The sequence below is a fragment of the Aythya ferina genome (assembly GCF_964211825.1).
Source record: "Aythya ferina genome assembly, chromosome: 8".
NCBI lineage: Eukaryota > Metazoa > Chordata > Aves > Anseriformes > Anatidae > Aythya > Aythya ferina.
In genome coordinates, this window is record NC_140304.1 from 4,310,233 (window position 1) to 4,329,805 (window position 19,573).

General features: G+C 40.0%; 2 protein-coding genes across 3 annotated transcripts in view; one reads left to right on the top strand and one right to left on the bottom strand.

Annotated features, from left to right (window-relative positions):
- Positions 1-12,187, top strand: part of PLPPR4 (phospholipid phosphatase related 4) — a 31,206-nt gene extending 19,019 nt beyond the window's left edge. The window contains exons 4-7 of the mRNA XM_084526959.1: positions 424-619; positions 5,420-5,477; positions 6,794-6,967; positions 8,939-12,187. Of these exons, the coding sequence (XP_084383085.1) occupies positions 424-619; positions 5,420-5,477; positions 6,794-6,967; positions 8,939-10,276 (1,766 nt within the window). The 3' untranslated portion in view covers positions 10,277-12,187. The remainder of the gene's footprint in view (positions 1-423; positions 620-5,419; positions 5,478-6,793; positions 6,968-8,938) is intronic.
- Positions 1-19,573, bottom strand: part of PLPPR5 (phospholipid phosphatase related 5) — a 286,848-nt gene that overhangs the window by 167,751 nt on the left and 99,524 nt on the right. The gene's annotated exons all lie outside the window — the stretch shown is intronic.

Below are 19,573 nucleotides of genomic sequence, written 5' to 3' on the forward strand. Positions count from 1 at the left end.
CAGAACAATAATCTAATGGGAAACTGTGTTATTAAAAATGTGTTCCAGTGGGCAAGTCCCAGGACTGAATGAGCACATATGCTATCCTCAAATAGGTGGTTGTCCTTAAGTCAGCTGGAAAAATTGCTTTCCAAATAGAAGCAGGTCCAGTGTAGTTTACTTTAATGCAAAGATGTTGAAGAACATTCAGTCATCAAAACTAAATGTTAAGTATTAATAGGAAGAAAACAAGCATAAATAATTTAATTTTTATATTAAAGAAATCAACTCTGCAATAACATTCCACTTTAAAAAATGTTATTTCTCAGGTAAATTCTCACAAGCCCAATGGCATAAGCCACCAGAATTCAGTTGAATGTATTTGTCACAATGAGTTAATTTAAATACAATAAAGTTAACAAGCTCTATTGCTTTCTTTCCTAGGTGTTCATGTGTTTGGTCTTTGTTCCACTGCTCTTGTTACTGATATTATACAGCTATCAACAGGATATCAGGCACCATATTTCCTGACTGTTTGCAAGCCTAACTACACATCCCTAAATGTTTCCTGCTCAGAGAATTCATATGTTGTGGAAGATATTTGCTCAGGAGCTGATACTAATATTATCAATGCCGGCAGGTTGGTTCTGTTCTTCATTGTGTACATTACTAAGTATTTGTTTTATTTCTTTTTTAATTTTCTCTCCCAGTTTCAAATATTTTTTTTTTCTAGGTAAAGCCTGTGTGAGTTCTGGTAATATTTTTATAATAAAGCTGAGAGCATACCTGTCTTTCTAGTGATGTTTAATTTTCTTTATACAGATATTAGGCCAGCAGTGGGCTTTAGAAGTCTTTGTCAGATTTCAGAAGCACAGTTAGTAGTACTTGATTTTTTTCCCTCCTTCAAAGGAGACAACTTCCTATACAATTATTAATACATGTAGCTTCTACTGCTTTTCCCAGTGGCATCTGAGTAAGTTCTCCATATCAGGAGGGGGAAGGAGCCACCCAACTACCTTATTTGAGACTTCTGTGTATTGTTATCTACAAACTTGACATTTTGATCTTAGTTGGTGAGGTTTGATTTTCTCATTTGTTAGAGTTTATTTGTTTTCCATTGACTCTCATTGACTAAATTTTTCATTTTGACAGCCACTGAAACAATTCTTTTCATTAGAGAAAAGTCCACAGCAATGCAAACCTGTGTGCTCCCAAACACATGGCTTTTTTTTCATGGTATTTCTATCTGGTTGTTTATCCTCCCTGGCCATTTAGTCTTTAGCCTCCCTACTTAGTTAGCCAGGATATAAATTAATATTCCTAATATCAGGGTTTGGAAATTGCATATCAGTCAAGCTGAAATATAACCCAGATTATGCATTTTACTTTAAATAAGCCAGATGTGATAAAAGTGATAACTCGATTACTGGTGACAGTTAACAGACTTAAACAAGGAATTCGGAGGTATAAGTGGTACTGTACCAACACATTTGCTACTCATTAGTTCAAGGACTTCATTATTATGTATCCTAAGTATATGCTCTACACTACTGAGAAAACATGAAACTCTTCACTGAATACAATATCAGTCCTTATTATCTTTTCCACACAAGGTTAAGCTTTCTTACTTGGTAGTCGTTTGTGTAGCATTCCCTCAATTTTTTTGCAGTCCTTCAAAATTTTTCTTTTTTATATTTCCTGATCTTCAAAAAGATTACAGCAGAATTATAGAATGCCTGAAATTACTAAAATTTCTGTCTCTGACTGAGCTGTATAATTTCCTTGTGTACCTGATTAGCAGGCACGAAGCTGTGTTCTTCTCACATCCACTTCACCAAAGCTTTAAGCTTTAAACTCTTTTCTTTTTCTCTGTGTAGCCACAGATGCTAGCTTCTGTTTTAACTTCATGCCTTATAGCATTGCATTTTTGTTACATGGATATTACTAAAACGTTTTCTCTGTATCACCAAGGCACCTTTCCCTCAGTTTATTTTGCTTTCCTTTGATATCAGCAGTTGACACACTTGAGAATTGTGAAATTATTCACTTTGTAAAGTACCTTCCAGCAAATCTCATAATCTATCTCCTTTCACTGAGACAAACCAATTTCACTGATGTTTAAAGATCCTCAATTATTTATTTGGTCTAATATACTTTTTGTTGGCAGAGATTCATAATTTTTTGCCATTTTTTTCAACTTATATATGTGGACATGATCCAGAACTGGCATGAAGGACCGTAGCTTCATTTGGCGAAAATAATTTTGGTAGAAGGCATAACCAAAATGACTATATCAGCCTTCACCTGCCTCTCTTCCAATAACCATCTGCTCTTACTGGATACTGCCACTGAAAATGATCTTTGCAAGCAGTCTTGCACCTACACGGTGTCCCAGTGAAATGGTGCAGCTTCACATGTGAACAGGCAGACAAATTCTCACAACTGCTCACATTCATTTAATTATCATCTCAAATATGATGTCCTCAATTGACGATCTGTGGCCATTCCAAAGACTTGGATTACTTGTAAGTTTAAATATCACCATTCAAAAAAAAAAAAAAAAAAAAAAAAAAAAAAAAAAAGTGAAATCAGTTGCAAGAAATTTAGAAGTCAGTATTTGTGTTTTCTTATTTTTTAGGAAGATGACTATATACTGATATGTCAATTTTATTGTTATCATAAAGGACATATTTGGTGAATTGCAATTATCTGGCACCACCCTAAGTTTCTCCTTAATTAAATTTTATTGTCTTTTTCCTTTATTAAATCCTTGCTTTCTTATGTCTGTCCCAGCTTTACCAAAGTGATCAGCACTTGCTACTGGTTCAATCTTTAGCCATCTATGATGGGAATTACAGTATAACTTCTCCATCCCAGGAGGTTAATTTGCCTTCAGCAATTTCAGCTTGTAGGGGACTTGTTCTTATAAGATTGATAATGACCTTCATTTTTTAATTTGTATATCCCAGAAATTTTGACTCTGGACTCCCTTGTGAATTAATTTTCTGCAACATCCCTGAATATCCAGTAGTTTTCTTTATCCATCTTTTCCCCTGTTTATCTTCAAAGAATCTTTTCAATCATTTCTATTCAGATCTCCAGTGAGTTCTCTATCCTCTGTCATTTCTGATGTTCTTACTCAGTATGACTCTTTCTCATCATTGTTCCCCCTCCACATATTCCTCATGCATGAACATTAAGAGTGATACAGTCTTCTGAGCTCAGGGCATGTTTTCTTTGAGACCTTTGTTCACCTTTTCAATACAGAGCCATACAAAAAAGCTACATATTTTTAGTTTGAATTGTTTTCATTTTGGATTAACAGATAGCAGAGAAGAACAAAAGCTGTGTCACCATTAGAGAGTATACAGAATGCCTATGCTGTGCTAGCCCTGAAAGCATATGAATAGAAAGTGGAACAAGGAGAAAATTGACTGTAGCATAGTGACAGACCACAGAAAAGCCATTAAATTCAGGTTAAGTTCTGAGTGGTTCACAGAATAAAATCTACACATTAGCTGCACACAGACTGTAAGTAGATGTATGCTTATACTTAAACACGCACAGGGTAAAGAAGTTGATTAGACATTATAAACACCTGTGCTTTTTTTTTTTCCCCATGTATTTATCCTTCTGTGCTCCTTTGAATGGGGGCTACTAACTGAGAAAGGTTTGCTCAGGAGAAAAAAAAAAAAGGGGGGGGGGAGGATTAGGTCTGTGTTTAGAAATGAAAAAGGAATCATGCTGATTTCATCTCGGCCAGAGTCAAGGATATGCAGGGGCCATGAGCTCAAATGCAGGTCAGCAGTGCAGCATTCATGCTGAACTACATTAACACATTTTGTTACCAATAAATTATTTAGAGCAGATAAAGCAAAATGAATAGGAAATATATTTAGAAATTAGACTGCTGCTTTGCAGAAAATTTCTAAAGGAAAAGGACTATATTTCAGTCTGCTATTTTAAACTAGCTAACTGAGATGCTGTTGGGAAAATTGATGTAGGAACATGGAGCCCAACTCAGTTGGCAAAACCCTCCTTGAAAGACTGTTCAAGCATTTATCCAAAGCTGAGCTTTCTATTTCAACCTATCTCAGGTGAAAGTGGCTACTGCAGCTACAGGGTAGACATAGCCTTCTTCATCAAGACATCCAGCACATTACATGTCCATGCTGTTTAAGGAGATAAACATACAGTGTAAACTGATATATATCTGATATATATAACTGATATATATCTGATATACTTACTTCTAGAGCTCAGTTATAGAAGGTTTTTTTTAGGGCTTCCACAAGCCATGGACAACATAGAACAGGTATTATTGAATCTACCACCAGCTAAGTTTTCCCCTATACTGTGTAAAATCTCTCCTTCACCATCCCATCACTGTTCTTTTGTCACTTGTAGAGTATTGAAATGGGTGTGTAAGAAGCATAAAATGTTCCAATGTTAGAAGGCCTAATGTGTAGCTGCTAAGTATTTTATTTAATTTTTTTTTAGTCAAAGAAGTAGAAGCTCTCAGTTTTAATTTCCATATCTAATGTAGTTCCTGACTCAAGAGCCAGTCCAGATTACTCAACACTTCCCATGGTCTTCAAAGAGAACAGAAGGCCCTCAGCAATTTCAAGAATAGACCCTGATTTTCACTACTGTCTCGCAGTTTGGATGTATTTTCATTTACCCTCTTGTTCTAGGCTTCAGGAAGGGGCCTGCTAAACCTTAAAATGCCCTTTCCATGTACTTTATTCGTAGTAGGTTATAGGAGCATGTTCTTCACTCCTAGAATTCCATTTGTTCCTAGCATGTTATAAAGTGTTGATATTTTTAAAATAAGTCTAGAGACAGCAAATAAAGATACGATTACCTCTTTGAGAAGAATGTCTCTCTATCATGGCTCCATTATCATGGGAACATAATGGGGCATAAAGATGATGAATTCTGCTGCTGAAGTTAAGGCCTGATTATCTAAGTTGTATATATAACTGATATGTCCTTACAATGAAAAAAATCCAAGTGAAACCAGTGAGAATAATCTTAAAATCCAGGATCATATATTGAATAAGATGTATAATTAGGTACATACAGAAAAGCTATTACGACTTTTTTTAATAGAAATTAATGTATAGAAATTTCTCTCTTAAAAATCAAGCATCCAGTCTTTAGCTCATTCACACTCTTAGTACATGCACTTTTTTTCGTGCACAAAAATAATTTCATGCTAAATATTTGCTTCTAAACAAAGGCATTTCATTAACATTGGTGCTTTCTCCGGATTATAGAGACGAAATTTAGAAATTAAATGCTAATGATTGATCACATGGTGCTTAGACGGTGTAAACTGAAAGTGACTGTAGCAAACAGTGTATTTTTTTCAAGTGAATGCTAGCACACACAGTATATTTGAACTTAGAAATATAATTTGAGTGTCCTTCCTTGGCAGAAAATCATTCCCATCTCAACATGCCACCTTGGCAGCTTTTGCAGCAGTGTATATTTCGGTGAGTAATCAACTCTATTTATTTTCATTTATATAAGACAAAAGTTAGAATGCCATTTGCTGTCCATTTTACAGTGAAGTGTTGCCTGGATATTCTGAGTGGGTACAAGTTTTTGTTGTGTCAATTCAAAAGCAAAATGAAATTATTAACAACTAAAATAAAAGCTGTTCTATTAGGAATACAGAAAAGATGCAACTTCTTCAAACTTTTTAAAGAAGCAACATTATCCATTGTGGTGGAGTGTAATATAATATAAATATAAATAATCAAAGTAATATAAATATATATTTAATGCCTCAAGTTATTCATGTGTAAAATGCAGTGCTTATCTGTCTTATAGGGTGATAATTTAACTTACCATTCACATGTGTTATATATTTTGCCTTTCCTTTGCTGCTGTCTTCACACAATTCACTGTTTTTAAACTTTAGGCATTAAGGTACAAACATTTATGTGATCTAGTTTCACTTGACCTCCATAGAATTGCATCATGGATGAACTGGCACAACCACTCTCAGAGGCCTCAAAGGTGCTACTGCAAAGCAAGTGAATAAAAGCCATCGGTAACTAGCAGGAAATAATAGGACATGCTTCAGTGATGATTTCCCACATGTGACTAATGACATTTCTTCATTATGGGGGCCAATATTTGTATGTTAACATTTATTTGAAGTTAAAAAAAAATAATGTAATTTTCCATCATTCATGCTATAAAAATCTGAAGGAAAAAAAAAAAGCAACAATAGCAACCAGTTAATCAAACTAACAATAGAATTCTGCATGTACCGAGAGCTTGCCAGTATTTATTCAGCCCAGAAAAAGAGCAAAATTTGCAATAGTACCGATGAACAACTTCCACTAAATTTTTTTGACCTCTCTGACATCATGGCCCCCAGTTGAGAAATGGCTCTCTAAAGCATCTGGTGGTGGCTTTTGTTAGAACAGGTTATTGCTTTCATCTGGCATGACATCTGGCTTCTGTATTTCAGACATGGTGATTGCTTAGTCACATTTACAGAACACTTAGGCTCTGACTGTGAACATTATTTAGGCATAAAATCTTTATCCTAATTAACATCAATAAGCAACATTGCCTATGTTTTCAGAAATCCATTCCTTGTGATTTCATATCTTTCTACAGTAATTGAGCAGATTTTAAGAAGGCTGCTAAATAAAATTAGTTAAACTAATTACTTGCAACAGTACTGTATAACACTGATTTATGTGTGAAAGAAATACTGAATGCTAGAAATTCATATCTTCTCGGGTAAATGTAAGTTTCTTTAACCACTTGTTAATCTCTTTCTTTTTTTAAGATGTACTTCAATTCTACGTTAACAGATTCCTCAAAACTTCTGAAACCACTCTTGGTCTTTGCTTTTATCATCTGTGGAATTATATGTGGTCTGACTCGTATCACCCAGTATAAGAATCATCCAGTTGATGTTTATTGTGGCTTTCTCATAGGAGGAGGAATTGCTCTCTATTTGGTAAATATAACATAGATGTAGTTATGTATTAGAAAATAAAATTGATAAGTCTGTAATAAAAGTATTGGTATTTTTAATAAAAATATTTTGTCAGGGTTACATGCCATAATGAAGAATACAGTCCAAATGTGTTGAAGGTGGTGATGTTAGGGGTAATCTCTTCTAAAAATAAACAGGAAAAAGCAAATATATATTTCAATTTGAAATGCCATTAAGAATGCACAAAGTGGTATATAATAGTCTAGCACTGTATGCAGAAACAGCTCTAACATAATGCACTTTATTGAAGATACTCATCTTTTCTACTCCACTCTTACAAGCATAAGACAAGAAAAATATTAAACATTATTTGTTGCCAGTATGAGTTTACACTGCCACCATTAGCTTTATAGTCTCAAAATTAGTTTAATTAGTGTACAGCAACTCAACAGAGTGAATTGCCAAACCAGCAGGAAATCAAAGGTACTATTACACCCCTGTGGTCCTTTGGAGCTCTTGGGGAGGTTATGAAGGAGATGTAGGATGCCCATGCCTATGCTCTTCGTCTGCACTGGGTTGAAACAGATGGAGCGCATTGGAAGGGTGCTGTAAAGGAATGTGTAAGATAGGCCTGTTTGTATCTGCCAGTAGGAAGCTTATACAGCTTTTGCTTCCTGCTCTCAATACATCTCCAGCATGACTGTTGCTGCTCTAGCTGCTCAGCACAGTGTCATTCAAGATGCCTGTAAGCAATCAGGAACTTCTGCTGACAATGTGGTGGTGAACAGTTTTAACAACCAGTGGGATGGTTTTTGACCCCTCAATGTCAGTGATGAATTTGAGTATAATACTAAAATAAGTTCATAACTTGTCCCCCATTTTTTCTGTGATGTAATAGTCTAAGGCATGTGCAGATGGTCTACAAAGGTGACCAGAAGAAAAATGGCTTTCACAGAGGCAACAGTGACAGCAACCAGGGTAGATAATAAAAACTTAATGAGCTACTAAAGTCAGTTCCTACAACTGCATTGTGAGAAGAAAGGCACTATGTTGAGAATATTATTTCAAATGATTAAGCTGTTGTAGACTCTCATAAATGGAGCTGTTGTTTTCGTGTTCAAAATCCACAAACAAGTGTGGTCTTTGTTAGGTCTTCCCCCATAAACCATGGCATGACAACATACATCAGAGAGGTGCATTGTCCTGGAAACCCAGTAGTCAGTAAATCTACCCTTAAAACTACACACCAAAAAACGGAAAGGGAGGGAAAATATTGTGAAACTACAAATAACTCTGAAAAGAACAAGCAACCTAAGTGATTGAGTGAGGCATTTGAGCCTTTCATACAATATTCTCTCAGTGGAATCTTTTTAAAATGACAGCATTTTACAATGAGTCTGCTGAGTAAAAAAATGTTGTATAACTAAATCTTGTTACAGTTCTGCACAGCTTGGAAAGCAATTGATTCAAAGCTGATAAATTGTTCTATCATGTAGCTATTGTATTACATGGTTATTATGCAGTAGAAAGGGCAGAATCACGGAACAACTTGAGCTGGAACAAGATTCAGTAAATCAGAGCAGACAGTAGTGTAGTTGTTAAATAGCTTCGCCCAGAAAACTGCGAACATTAATTTTCCTAGTTTCAAAACAAAACATGCTTTGTTTAACTGTATCTGTTGTTTTATAAAATGAGGAACACTGAAGAAGGCTAGATCTTTTCCCTAACAATTCATTGCCATGAAATAAATAGTTATAAATAAATAAATAACAAGTGTCCTTTTTATCCTACTGAAACAGCTACGTGCCAGATTGAGGACAGAATTTGGCATAAAGATAAGGATAGGCTCATTAGCAAAGGTAACATACCCTTGCCAGTTAAACTGGACTAACTCTATCACTCAATATTTAAAGGCAGAAGAATATAATTAAAATACCTAAAAATGTCTCCTTTTTCAATAACTAGTTGTTCATGCTTCTGTTCAAATATCAGGGCCTGTATGCAGTGGGAAACTTCTTGCCAAGTGACGAGAATGTGTATCACCAGAATTTTCACAGAGAACCCCTGAGGTCTTTGACAGACCTCAGTCAAGATGCCAACAGAATCCTGCCAGGTAAAAATGGAAGCAGCACTGATGGCATCGCCTCTCACCGTTCGGAAAGTATCCTGAACAGAAACCACAGAGATACTGGGTCTCTGACTAACATCAAGAGAGCAAATGCTGATGTAGAAATCATAACACCACGAAGCCCAATGGGAAAGGAAAACATGGTTACTTTCAGTAACACTTTGCCAAGAGTCAACACGCCATCCTTGGAAGATCCAGCAAGACGAAATGCAACAATTCATGCATCAATGGATTCTGCCCGCTCCAAACAGCTGCTTTCCCAGTGGAAGAATAAGAATGAAAGCCGAAAGTTGTCACTGCAAGTAATAGAGACTGAATCTGGCCAGTCACCACCAAGATCTATTGAAATGAGGTCAAGCTCAGAGCCTTCCAGAGTGGGTGTAAATGGTGATCATCATGGCCCAAGTAGCCAATACCTGAAAATTCAACCTGGCAGTGTACCAGGTTGTAACAACTCAGGTCTTTCTGGTGGGCCAAGGGTCTCTATTCAGTCACGTCCTGGCTCTTCCCAGTTAGTGCATATTCCTGAAGAGACTCAGGAAAATGTGAATACGTCTCCCAAAACTAGTTCAGCTAGAGCTAAGTGGCTGAAAGCTGCTGAGAAGAGTGTTGCATGTAGAAGCAACAGCCAGCCAAGAATCATGCAAGTAATAGCCATGTCTAAGCAGCAAGGAGTGCTTCAAGGCAGTCCAAAGGGTTCGGAGGGAAGCACAGTCACTTGTACAGGAGCCATCAGATACAAAACCTTGACAGACCACGAGCCAAGCAGCATTGTCAGAGTCGAGGCCCATCCAGAAAATAACAGACCTGTAATTCAGATGCCATCAGAAGGTGAAGGAAGTGGGTCATGGAAATGGAAAGGTCCTGAAAAAGTCACCCTTCGTCAGACATATGAGCTAAATGATCTCAACAGAGACTCTGAGAGCTGTGACTCCTTAAAAGACAGTTATGGGTCAGGTGACAGGAAAAGGAGCAACATAGATAACACTGAGCATCACCATCATGGAATCACTACAATAAGAGTCACACCTGTGGAGGGAAGTGAGATTGGCTCAGAGACCCTGTCCATTTCTTCTAGCCGGGACTCAACACTTAGAAGAAAAGGTAACATAATTTTAATCCCTGAACGAGGGAGCAGTCCAGAGAACACCAGAAACATCTTCTATAAAGGCACATCCCCCACACGAGCATACAAAGAATGAGAGGAGACATATCAGCTGGTCCGTACCACCACAAAGGAAACACATCCTCACACAGGTTCTGCTCTGCTTAGAGTTGATATTTACCTTTGATGTGCCAAATTATTGACCAGCAGCCCAACTGTCGTTGAACACTGCTGATTTGCAATGTGCATGAGCCTGTGGAAATCACGTGGTGGGGGGAAAAGCACAATGCCAGAACCTAACTAATGTGAAACATTTTCATGCAACTTGTTTCTTCAGACTCAAAACATTTATCTGAGGGTGATGTCAATCAAAAAATAGTCTTGAACACAGACACTTTATTTCCTGAATGTGCCAACTTTTTATTTTATTTATATTTGTGTCCAAAATCAACTGAATTTTTCATAGCAAATGCTGTATGTGTGGTATATATTCACCTTTGCAGAATTTGCACCACATCTTTAATACAGGATGGTGCTGATAACTTTACATGTTTTGAAAATTTGCATACTTATTAGACTCTACAAACACATGGCATATTGATGTGCAGTTACTTTAAAATAATATTGCTAATACTATGATGATGCTGGCTGCATTCATTTAGCATAAGAAATATTTACAGCTTTGTTATAGTGGATCTGTCACATTCAAAGATTGCAAAGATTTTGTGTAGTTCTTTAAGATGTCTACTGCAACAAAAAAAATGTGTGGGTGACGTTCCATTAGAATGGAATACCTATCTATTTTGAATAGTTTTGCTGCTACTGCTCAACTTTTATTTAAGAACAGGTGCTACTAATGAAGACGCTGCTTCTTAGTGGGCTAACTTGTAGAACTGTTTAAAATTATGTTTTTAAGGGGTCTTTTAAAGTACTACAAGTAATTCAGATTTTGCATTTTTAAATCTCTCATTCTGTCCTTCAGCAACCTTTCAATTTTTCTGTTAGTTTTTGATTTTATAATGTGTGACACCAGTAACTGCAAAATGTGCAGACATGCAAGGTGAGCCATGAGCAAATAAAAATAAACCACCGGTTTCCTGATCAGCTTCAAGGGAGACAGTAATTAATATCATAGCTCACAATTCGAAGCAGTCATTCAGCACACTTGCTTAGCATGCCACAAGAACAATCACAAGTTTCACCCCACTCACCATCATTTTGGGGATTTAAACTTTGCTTTAAAAATGGAATGCCTTGGTATTGCAGAATCACTACATGAGTGTTGCGTTGTGCCACCACTACTTTTCAGGTTCCATGACACACCGTCCAGAGCCTTCTTAAAGATTATATTTTTCCCCCTACCACTGCCACTTAGGAATATGGAGGGTCTCTGCACCTGAGAGAACACAGATTATTTTAGTAAATTAAGCTTGGATGTAATGAAAGAAAACTTGCCTGCTAAAGACCTCCACTGCCCAAAACTGTTGAACAGTTGAGCTCTGAAATGAATATGCATAGCACATCCTGGGCACGCTGGAAGAAAAGCATTATTCAGTTTGGCTCTGACCTAGATAACAAACCATGGAGGAAGCCATGGGCAATGCTCATCCAGTGCAGCTCCTCATTCTCTCCTAGATTTTCAACCTGAAGAACTAATACCAAATATGTGCCTGCTCTACTTCCAGGAAGGGAAGGAATGACTTTGCAGTCCCCTCACTGAATAAGCCATAGGTAACAGATCAGTTCTGTTACCTGGTTTATTTAGTAAAGTGTTTTGCTCTAAGACTTCTTCTGATTTGGGGTACCAGGCAACAAGATATATACTACATAGTCAGAACCTGTCTACAGACCTTAACCCACAGATCTCTGAGGAAAAGCCCACCCTGCTTCAGCCAAGTAGGAGGTAGAAAGAAGAATTGTCCCATCCCAGGAGGATAAAGAGCACAACACAAATGCAGACCAAAAAAAAAAAAAATCCCAAACCCAACACCAAGCCTGAGAAATTGCAGTAGGAGGATGGTATTTGCTAATCTGCATAGAACATAGAAGAAGGGATTCATAGTCAATATAAAGCTTTATATACTTTCCCATATACCCCAGTCCCCAGTGCTCCAAGCTTATCTGAGGGTTGTCAGCCAACCCTATCTAGTAATGCTTCCCCCACCTGCCAATCACCTAGTGCTGTGAAAAATATTGTCCCTTAAGGAAATGCCCGTCCTTTTTCTGCTAGTAATAGACAAAGACCCCAGCATGCACGTGATAAATGGGTGGAAGTATACTGCAGGTTACACGTAAGGAGATAGTACCCTGCAACCTCACTGGTTATGTATGTTGAAGGCACACTTTAAGGTACAGTAGCTGGGACAGATAATCACAGGTGCCGAGGAAACAGAGTAATTTTTTTAGAAATGTGTTCTCAGACTCTAGTATACAAATCAGGATTTGTTTTTCATTTTGTTTTTTCTCTTTTTAAAACAATGTATCTTTAGACCTTGGTATTTAATACCAAATTTTGTACAAGGTTCCTAGGAATTACAAACACTTAGAGTGTAATGAAAAAAACACCTTTGGAGTTAGTTTAGTCTAGGTATGTGATAAAGAAGGTAAGATTAGCTTTAAAAGGAATGGGTAAGACACAATTGTTGTTGGCCTATCAATGCAGGGAAATAAAACGCAATCATTTGTTAGTTTGTAAGTGCAGGGCAAAAGAACATAAGGAGATGAACCTGGAAATAACAGAAAACTGAAATGGAGAATAATGGCAATAAAACAAAGATTAGAAAATATTCCCTCTGGCAATTTAGCTGTTTTGGAAACTGCAGGATTCCTGGTGGGAGTGTTTGTTCTCTATTCCTTGGTTTTACTCAGATATATATTGGCATACGTGTTGCTTTTATTACTCTAAAACTTGCTGCACTATTTCAAGTGCAGTGTGATATTTTTCCTAAGGTTTCCTATTTCTTAACAAAAGATTTTAAAGCTCTTGTGTAATCATTGAAATTGTGTTCTTTACATAAATATTGATATATTCTTTTTTACTCAAAGTGCCAAAGGCTACTGTTTTTAATAATGGCTTATCAAATTATATTACGTTAGAGAGCAGAAATGTAATAATATATACATTGGAACTCAGACCTCTGCATGTATATTTGATAAGGAGCCTTTTGTAAAATTACTCTTTGTTTACATTCCACTGATACCTTAATTTAAAATTAAACAAATTTACAGGTGACATCTTCTTAGTGTTCTGATTTTCTTACTTGCTAACAGGCACGAATTTCTTCGTTAGGCTGTGCTTTACTGAAAAAAGAAAATACTCAAAAATAAAATATGTTTTTAAATGAGAACTCTATATAAAGTATTGTGTTTAATAAAATGTTATGCAATGTTTTAAAATGGAAAAGAATTTGTAAATTGCTATAAATGTATTTTGTTAAATAAGTACAAATCAATGCTATTGTGTTTATTGTGCTAACATCATGAAAATAAAGATAAAATTATTCATTGATGTTCAGTCATCTCATCTGTAATGAAACAGAGTCCTAATCCCCTGCAAAATTATTTTTCAATATTAGGTTTCTCAGGACACATCAAAGCGGTCATCAGTGGGAAACCTCAAAACCTAGCATAGTAATAAGAAATCATGAGGAACAGTCTTCAAACAAAAGTGTCTCTATCTGAAAAAAAAAAACATTGTGGGGAAAAAAAAAAAAAAAAGTTAATTGGGAACTTCATGCCATGTCAGGATACATTTTCTAGATTATTTTGGAGGACCAGCTACAGTGCTATGCCCCTAATGCCTTTAAAGCAAGTGTTGGGTAGACGTGCTGGACATGGTGAGGCCCCATGATTTGTGAATTAGAACAGGAGAGGTGTCAGGAGCAACCCAAGAGGAAGAGCTCTCCCCAGGAGAAGGTAGTATGCAGGACACAGTCATTGGGTGACAAATACCCTATTGCTGCCAGCAGTGAAGACCATTACAAGTAGCAGCTTGCTGTTCAAAATACTGTCTTATCTATAAACCACAAAAGGTATGCAACAGAAACCACAAAAGGTATACAACAGAAAACACTGTCTCAGAGCCAATCCCGAAACACCCTGAAACTGGGCACAGCAGGGCCCTAAATGCCAGGGATGGAAGACACAACTTTAGCTGATGCATGCACAGATACTGCCAATGGCATATTGAAGATCACCAGCAGCATCTCTGCAATACACAGCAGAAAAGCAAACTGACACTGATAAGCTTTCCCATGTGTATACATGCCTTTGTGCAGGCTGTGCTTTGGAGTGATGTGCCTTTCCAGCAGGATGACCTGTCTTGGCCAGGGTGGCAGAGGGACCAGGCAGCTGATGGGACCACTGGCGCCAGCCAGGCACCACACTGCTGAGGGGTACAAGAGCATCATGTACACGCGCACCGTGCTCCCAGTGAGAGCATGCTGGGGTCTACTGGTGTCATCCCACGTTGTGGTGCAGATCTGCGTCACTAGGCTATCCATGTCCTCGAACTTTCATAACAAAATAAGACCAGGGACCCTCAGGCAAAAGAGTTGGGAAAACATTTTTTTTCCCCTGAGAGGAAAGGAAGTACATGTAGAGTTGTGATACTGCTCCTTCTGTGGTTACTGAAGCATGCTGCTTGTGGTCAGGGCTGGGGAAGGTCCTGCTCACACGATATTATATTAGTAGCCAGTTTTATGAGAGGCCTCTCTGGACAACAACAGTTGCTTTTGGGACAGCAGGTCATCTGCCCAAGCAAAAGGACACCTTGAACAAAGTTGTGTGAAGCCTGTGGCCTTGGGGCCAAGGTTCTGGTGTCCCGCTGTCTGGGACATGTCTGGGACATCCTGGGAAAGCTACAGACAGCAATGCCCCAGGTATGGGTCAGAGAGACTGTAGGAAGGAGAGAAAGAGCCTGGAAGAGTCCAGGTAAGCTCCTCTTTATGCTCATGGGGACACTGTAAGGCCTCAAATGTGTGTACTTAGTAATGGCTGGGTCAGGGATGGCCAGAGTGGAAAGAAAGGCAGCAGGAAAGGAGTGAAGGAGGGGAAAAAAACAAGCCAATGTTGACAAAAGTATGAGAAGTCGCTCTGTGTTCTATATGTACATTAAGAAAGAAATCTAGATAGAAGTCAGAATAGGAAAGAAAGCAAAATTAAGCAAGAGAGGGTTACATTTTAAGAAAATCCGTACTGAATAGGAAAATCAAGAGAAGATACGGTCTGGAAAAGTGCATAACTTTGCTCCTAGGTGTTTCACTGCTGTAATTTGCAGTGGTGTATCATTAATCTGCTTGTATTAGGTGATGTCATGGTACAGCTCTTTTATAGGAATTTTTTATTAAGAATTATCAACCTTGTTCTAGTACACTCAAAATTGAACTGAATGTCATCTTGGGGTTACTCATTCCAGACATGCTGCAATGAGGCGGATGTGAGACAGTATGGCACTACACGAGCTGGAATTGGCCGTGGTAGGTAAAAGAACCCTGCAGCACAGAGGCTGCTCCATGGCATACACCAAAGCCTGCCTTTCCCCAGCTGAGAAAAGCTCTGCTGCCTAAGCAGCCAGTTAATATTTCGTTGTGGGGCAGACCCTCCCTTTCACTACAGTTATATCATCTATGCTAGGATAAAGTGAGCCTCTACCACTACCACTCCACATCTGGTGTTTTATCTCCATTTTGCACTCATACCAGTGACTGAATGGAAAAAAACAATAATAATACTCCATTGCAGTTCTGGATTTGCAATTTTATTGCAAGAAAGACAAGGTCTCCCTGTGTTTGTCATTACAGAGTGAGGAAAAATAGTGATTGTAACCTATATAAATGACCACAGTTACATGTCTCTATGTAGAATCATATATAGTGATCCTAGAGGCTATTGTGTGCCAAGCATTTCTGTGCTAGCAGTCAGGACAGCACAGAAGTAGTGCATAACCAAAGAAAAATTTCTATACCTCAGCCGACTGAGACAGTGAGCCCTATCGCATTGGCAATGTTAATCACTACTAGTTTTATGTCCCTACTACTACAGAAACAAAAGCTGAGTGACAGAGATTTCCACAGAATCACAGAATCATCTAGGTCAGAAGAGACCTCCAAGATCGTCAAGTCCAACCTCTGACCTAACACCAACAAGTCCTCCACTAAACCATATCCCTAAGCTCTACATCTAAACATCCCCCAAAGACGTCCAGGGATAGTGACTCCACCACTTCCCTGGGCAGCCTGTTCCAATGTCTAACATTGGAACTTGGGGTAATGCAGGAAACGCTACGTGAAGTAAAAGGTAAACCAGAATAAGGGAGGAAAGTTGGCTCCCCTGCAACATGGAAAACAGACTAGAGGCAAGTTGGGCCAGATCTTCAGTGGGTACGAACTGGCAGGCAGCCAACGAGAAGGATGCTACTTTATACTTGCTTAACCTCTACCCTTCATGTTCCCCCTCACCCCCCTTATTCTTGCAAATTTTATTTGTGCTAAGATAGAGCATCAGTTAATATAAATCCTTACATTCTGTAGCAACCATAGTTTATTTCCTGATATATGTTAATATTATAAGCTTCTTTGAAAATAAGACAGCCAAAGTAGCAGTCAAAGCCTTCTGTTTTTGGGGGGTAAGACACTACGCACTCTTCTTTCCTTCCTGTTTTTTCAAAGGTCCAGCATGTTGCAGTATCATTTCCGATGCCCAAAGAATCTCATGGCAATCAGTGACAGCAATACTTCTGTTTCTAGATTGCCCAAAATAATCAAAAAGACCTGGGCACTCAACCTGAAGTGTGAAAAATACCTACAACTCAAATCAACTTATCTGAAACAATCCACTCACCAACACTTAAATCAGTCTCTCGAAGCATGTCCCATATGGCAGATTTCATGACACACAAAAGGAAAAGACAGCTATAGGTTCAAAAACAGGAACCAAATTTCAATTTCCCTGCTCCGCAGATAACTGAGACACAATCCCGTAAATCCTTTGCCCTGCTGGAAACTCCAGGAACAGAGAGGGGTTTTAGGATGCTCAGACAGAGCAAGAAAGTCCTTTTCAATTGGAATAAACAGGAAAAAAAAAATAATTCCACCAAATTGGAAATGAAACTATGGAATCATAGAATAAATAAGGTTGGAAAAGACCTTCAAGATCATCTGGTCCAACCATCACCCTACCACCAATGTCGCCCACTAAACCATGGCCCTAAGCACCACATCCAACCTTGCCTTGAACACCCCCAGGGCGGTGACGCCACCTCCTTCCTGGGCAACCTGTCCCAGTGCCTGACTGCTCTTCTGAGAAGTAATGTCTCCTCATTGCTTTACCTGTTGAAGAGCAGTGCTCTTTGTTCAATTCCTTAATTCTTGAAGAGTAGGGGCATGACGTTTCCATTTTTCCACTCCCTAGTGACAGCACCCCACTACCAGGACTTTTCTGCTGTGATGGAGGGAGGCTTGGCAACTCCATCAGCCAGTTCCCTCAGGACCCTGGGATTCTGCTCATCAGGTCCCGTAGACCTGTACCTCTTTGGATTCATCAGCTGGTCTCGAACCTGCTCTTCACTAACAGTGGCTGAGACTCTGCTCCCCCAGCCTCCATCTATGGGGTCAGGGAAATGAAAGATGTGGGAAGCCCTTCTACCAGTGCACACAGAGGCAAAGAAGTTGCTGAGTACCTCAGCCTTCTCCACATCTGTCATTACCAATTACTCGGATATAGAAACTCACTCCTAATATAAGAAATTAGCCAGCTATAATCACTCACACACTACTGTTTTCACCCCTCGGTTTATTTTCACAAATGTTAAAGGCGCATGGTGGCCCTTGGGGACTCCACCTGTCACCCCAGCGCAGCAGCCCGAAGGGAGCTGGGGCCTCTCTTGGGCTCTTCCTTGAGGCTCTGCGCAGAAGGGCTGCCACCTCTCGCACAAGGCCTGGCGGATGGGAAAGAAGCACTCACACAACCCCTGACAATTGGCAAAGGTCTTTATTGCCAGGTGGCTCCAGGCTAATGCCTGGAGTGGAGCCTGGGCGATGCAGAATAGGGAGCTTGCCGAGCCCTTCTGCACAGCTGCCGGTGTTCCTTGAGGACACTTTTCAGAGAGCTGCCGGGGGACTCCCATGTTTGTTGTGGCCGAGGTGGGTCCACTTCCATCGGTTCCTCTTCATCTTGTGCACCCACCTCCATGGGCTCCACGGGTTGGAGGACGAGCCAGTCCCTGGCAGGGACTGCCCACACAGGCTGCCTTCCATTGGGCATATTTTCCGGCCACGGTGCCGCACCAGGACGCCTCCCAGTTCCGTGCCTCGGGTCCATTCCGTTCTCCGCTTGATTTTCATTCACGGAGTTCCTGACGGCATCTCTCCCTTGGCCACGGCTGGGTCCCGCATCATATTCCGTCCGCTGGGCACGGCTCCGCTTCCCGTGGCCCTCCAACCCACGCTCTCTATCTTTGCTGTCATCACTGGACCTCCGGCTAGGCCCAGGCCTGCTGCTGGTGTCCATCCGAGGGGCCGGCCTGCTCCCCACATCGCTTCGGCTCCAATGATGTTTATCGTAATAGCCTCTGGGCCGGGCACCAGACACCTCCTGGGCACTGCTGGTTCTTGTGCTGGAGGCGCTGGCCCTCGACCCATGGCGCATTCTCGCAGAGGCAGACATCCTCCTCAGTGGTCCTAGGAACAATCTCTTGTCCTCGCACTGAGAAGGGCTGCTGCTCGCCTCTCTCCCTTTGCTCCTAACTCTGGCCTTCCTTCAGCCGCTGGCTTTCAGAAGACCAAATCGCTGAGCAAGTGGTGGGCCAGTGGCAGGGGGGCCCCTTTTATAGGGCCCGGGGCAAGGGCGGGGCCGGTGGTGGCCACTGTGACCTCGGCAAAGCTCTGTGATGGAGCGGCCCGTGCGAGGCCGAAGGTGGCTGCCTTGGGAGAGGCCCGGAAGATGCCCTCATGTGGAACAAGGACGAGGGTTGGGGGGGCTGAGGGCCCCCTTTTCTGGGGCTGGCTCCCCCCCAGGCCGTTTGGCTTGCCAGAGAGAAAGGCTGTCCCATGCAACCCTGCCTCGACCCGTTTTTTCTCCAGATCTCCAAGGGTCAGAGTCTCTCGTTAACAAAAAGAAAACCTCACCAACGAAACCAAACCAGACCAATTCACAAGGCTAAAGCAGTCAAAACTGAAGTACCGATCACAGAATCACAGAATTTCTAGGTTGGAAGAGACCTCAAGATCATCGAGTCCAACTTCTGACCTAACACTAACAAGTCCTCCACTAAACCATATCCCTAAGCTCTACATCTAAACATCCCCCAAAGACTTCCAGGGATGGTGACTCCACCACTTCCCTGGGCAGCCCGTTCCAATGTCTAACAACCCTTTCGGTAAAGAAGTTCTTCCTA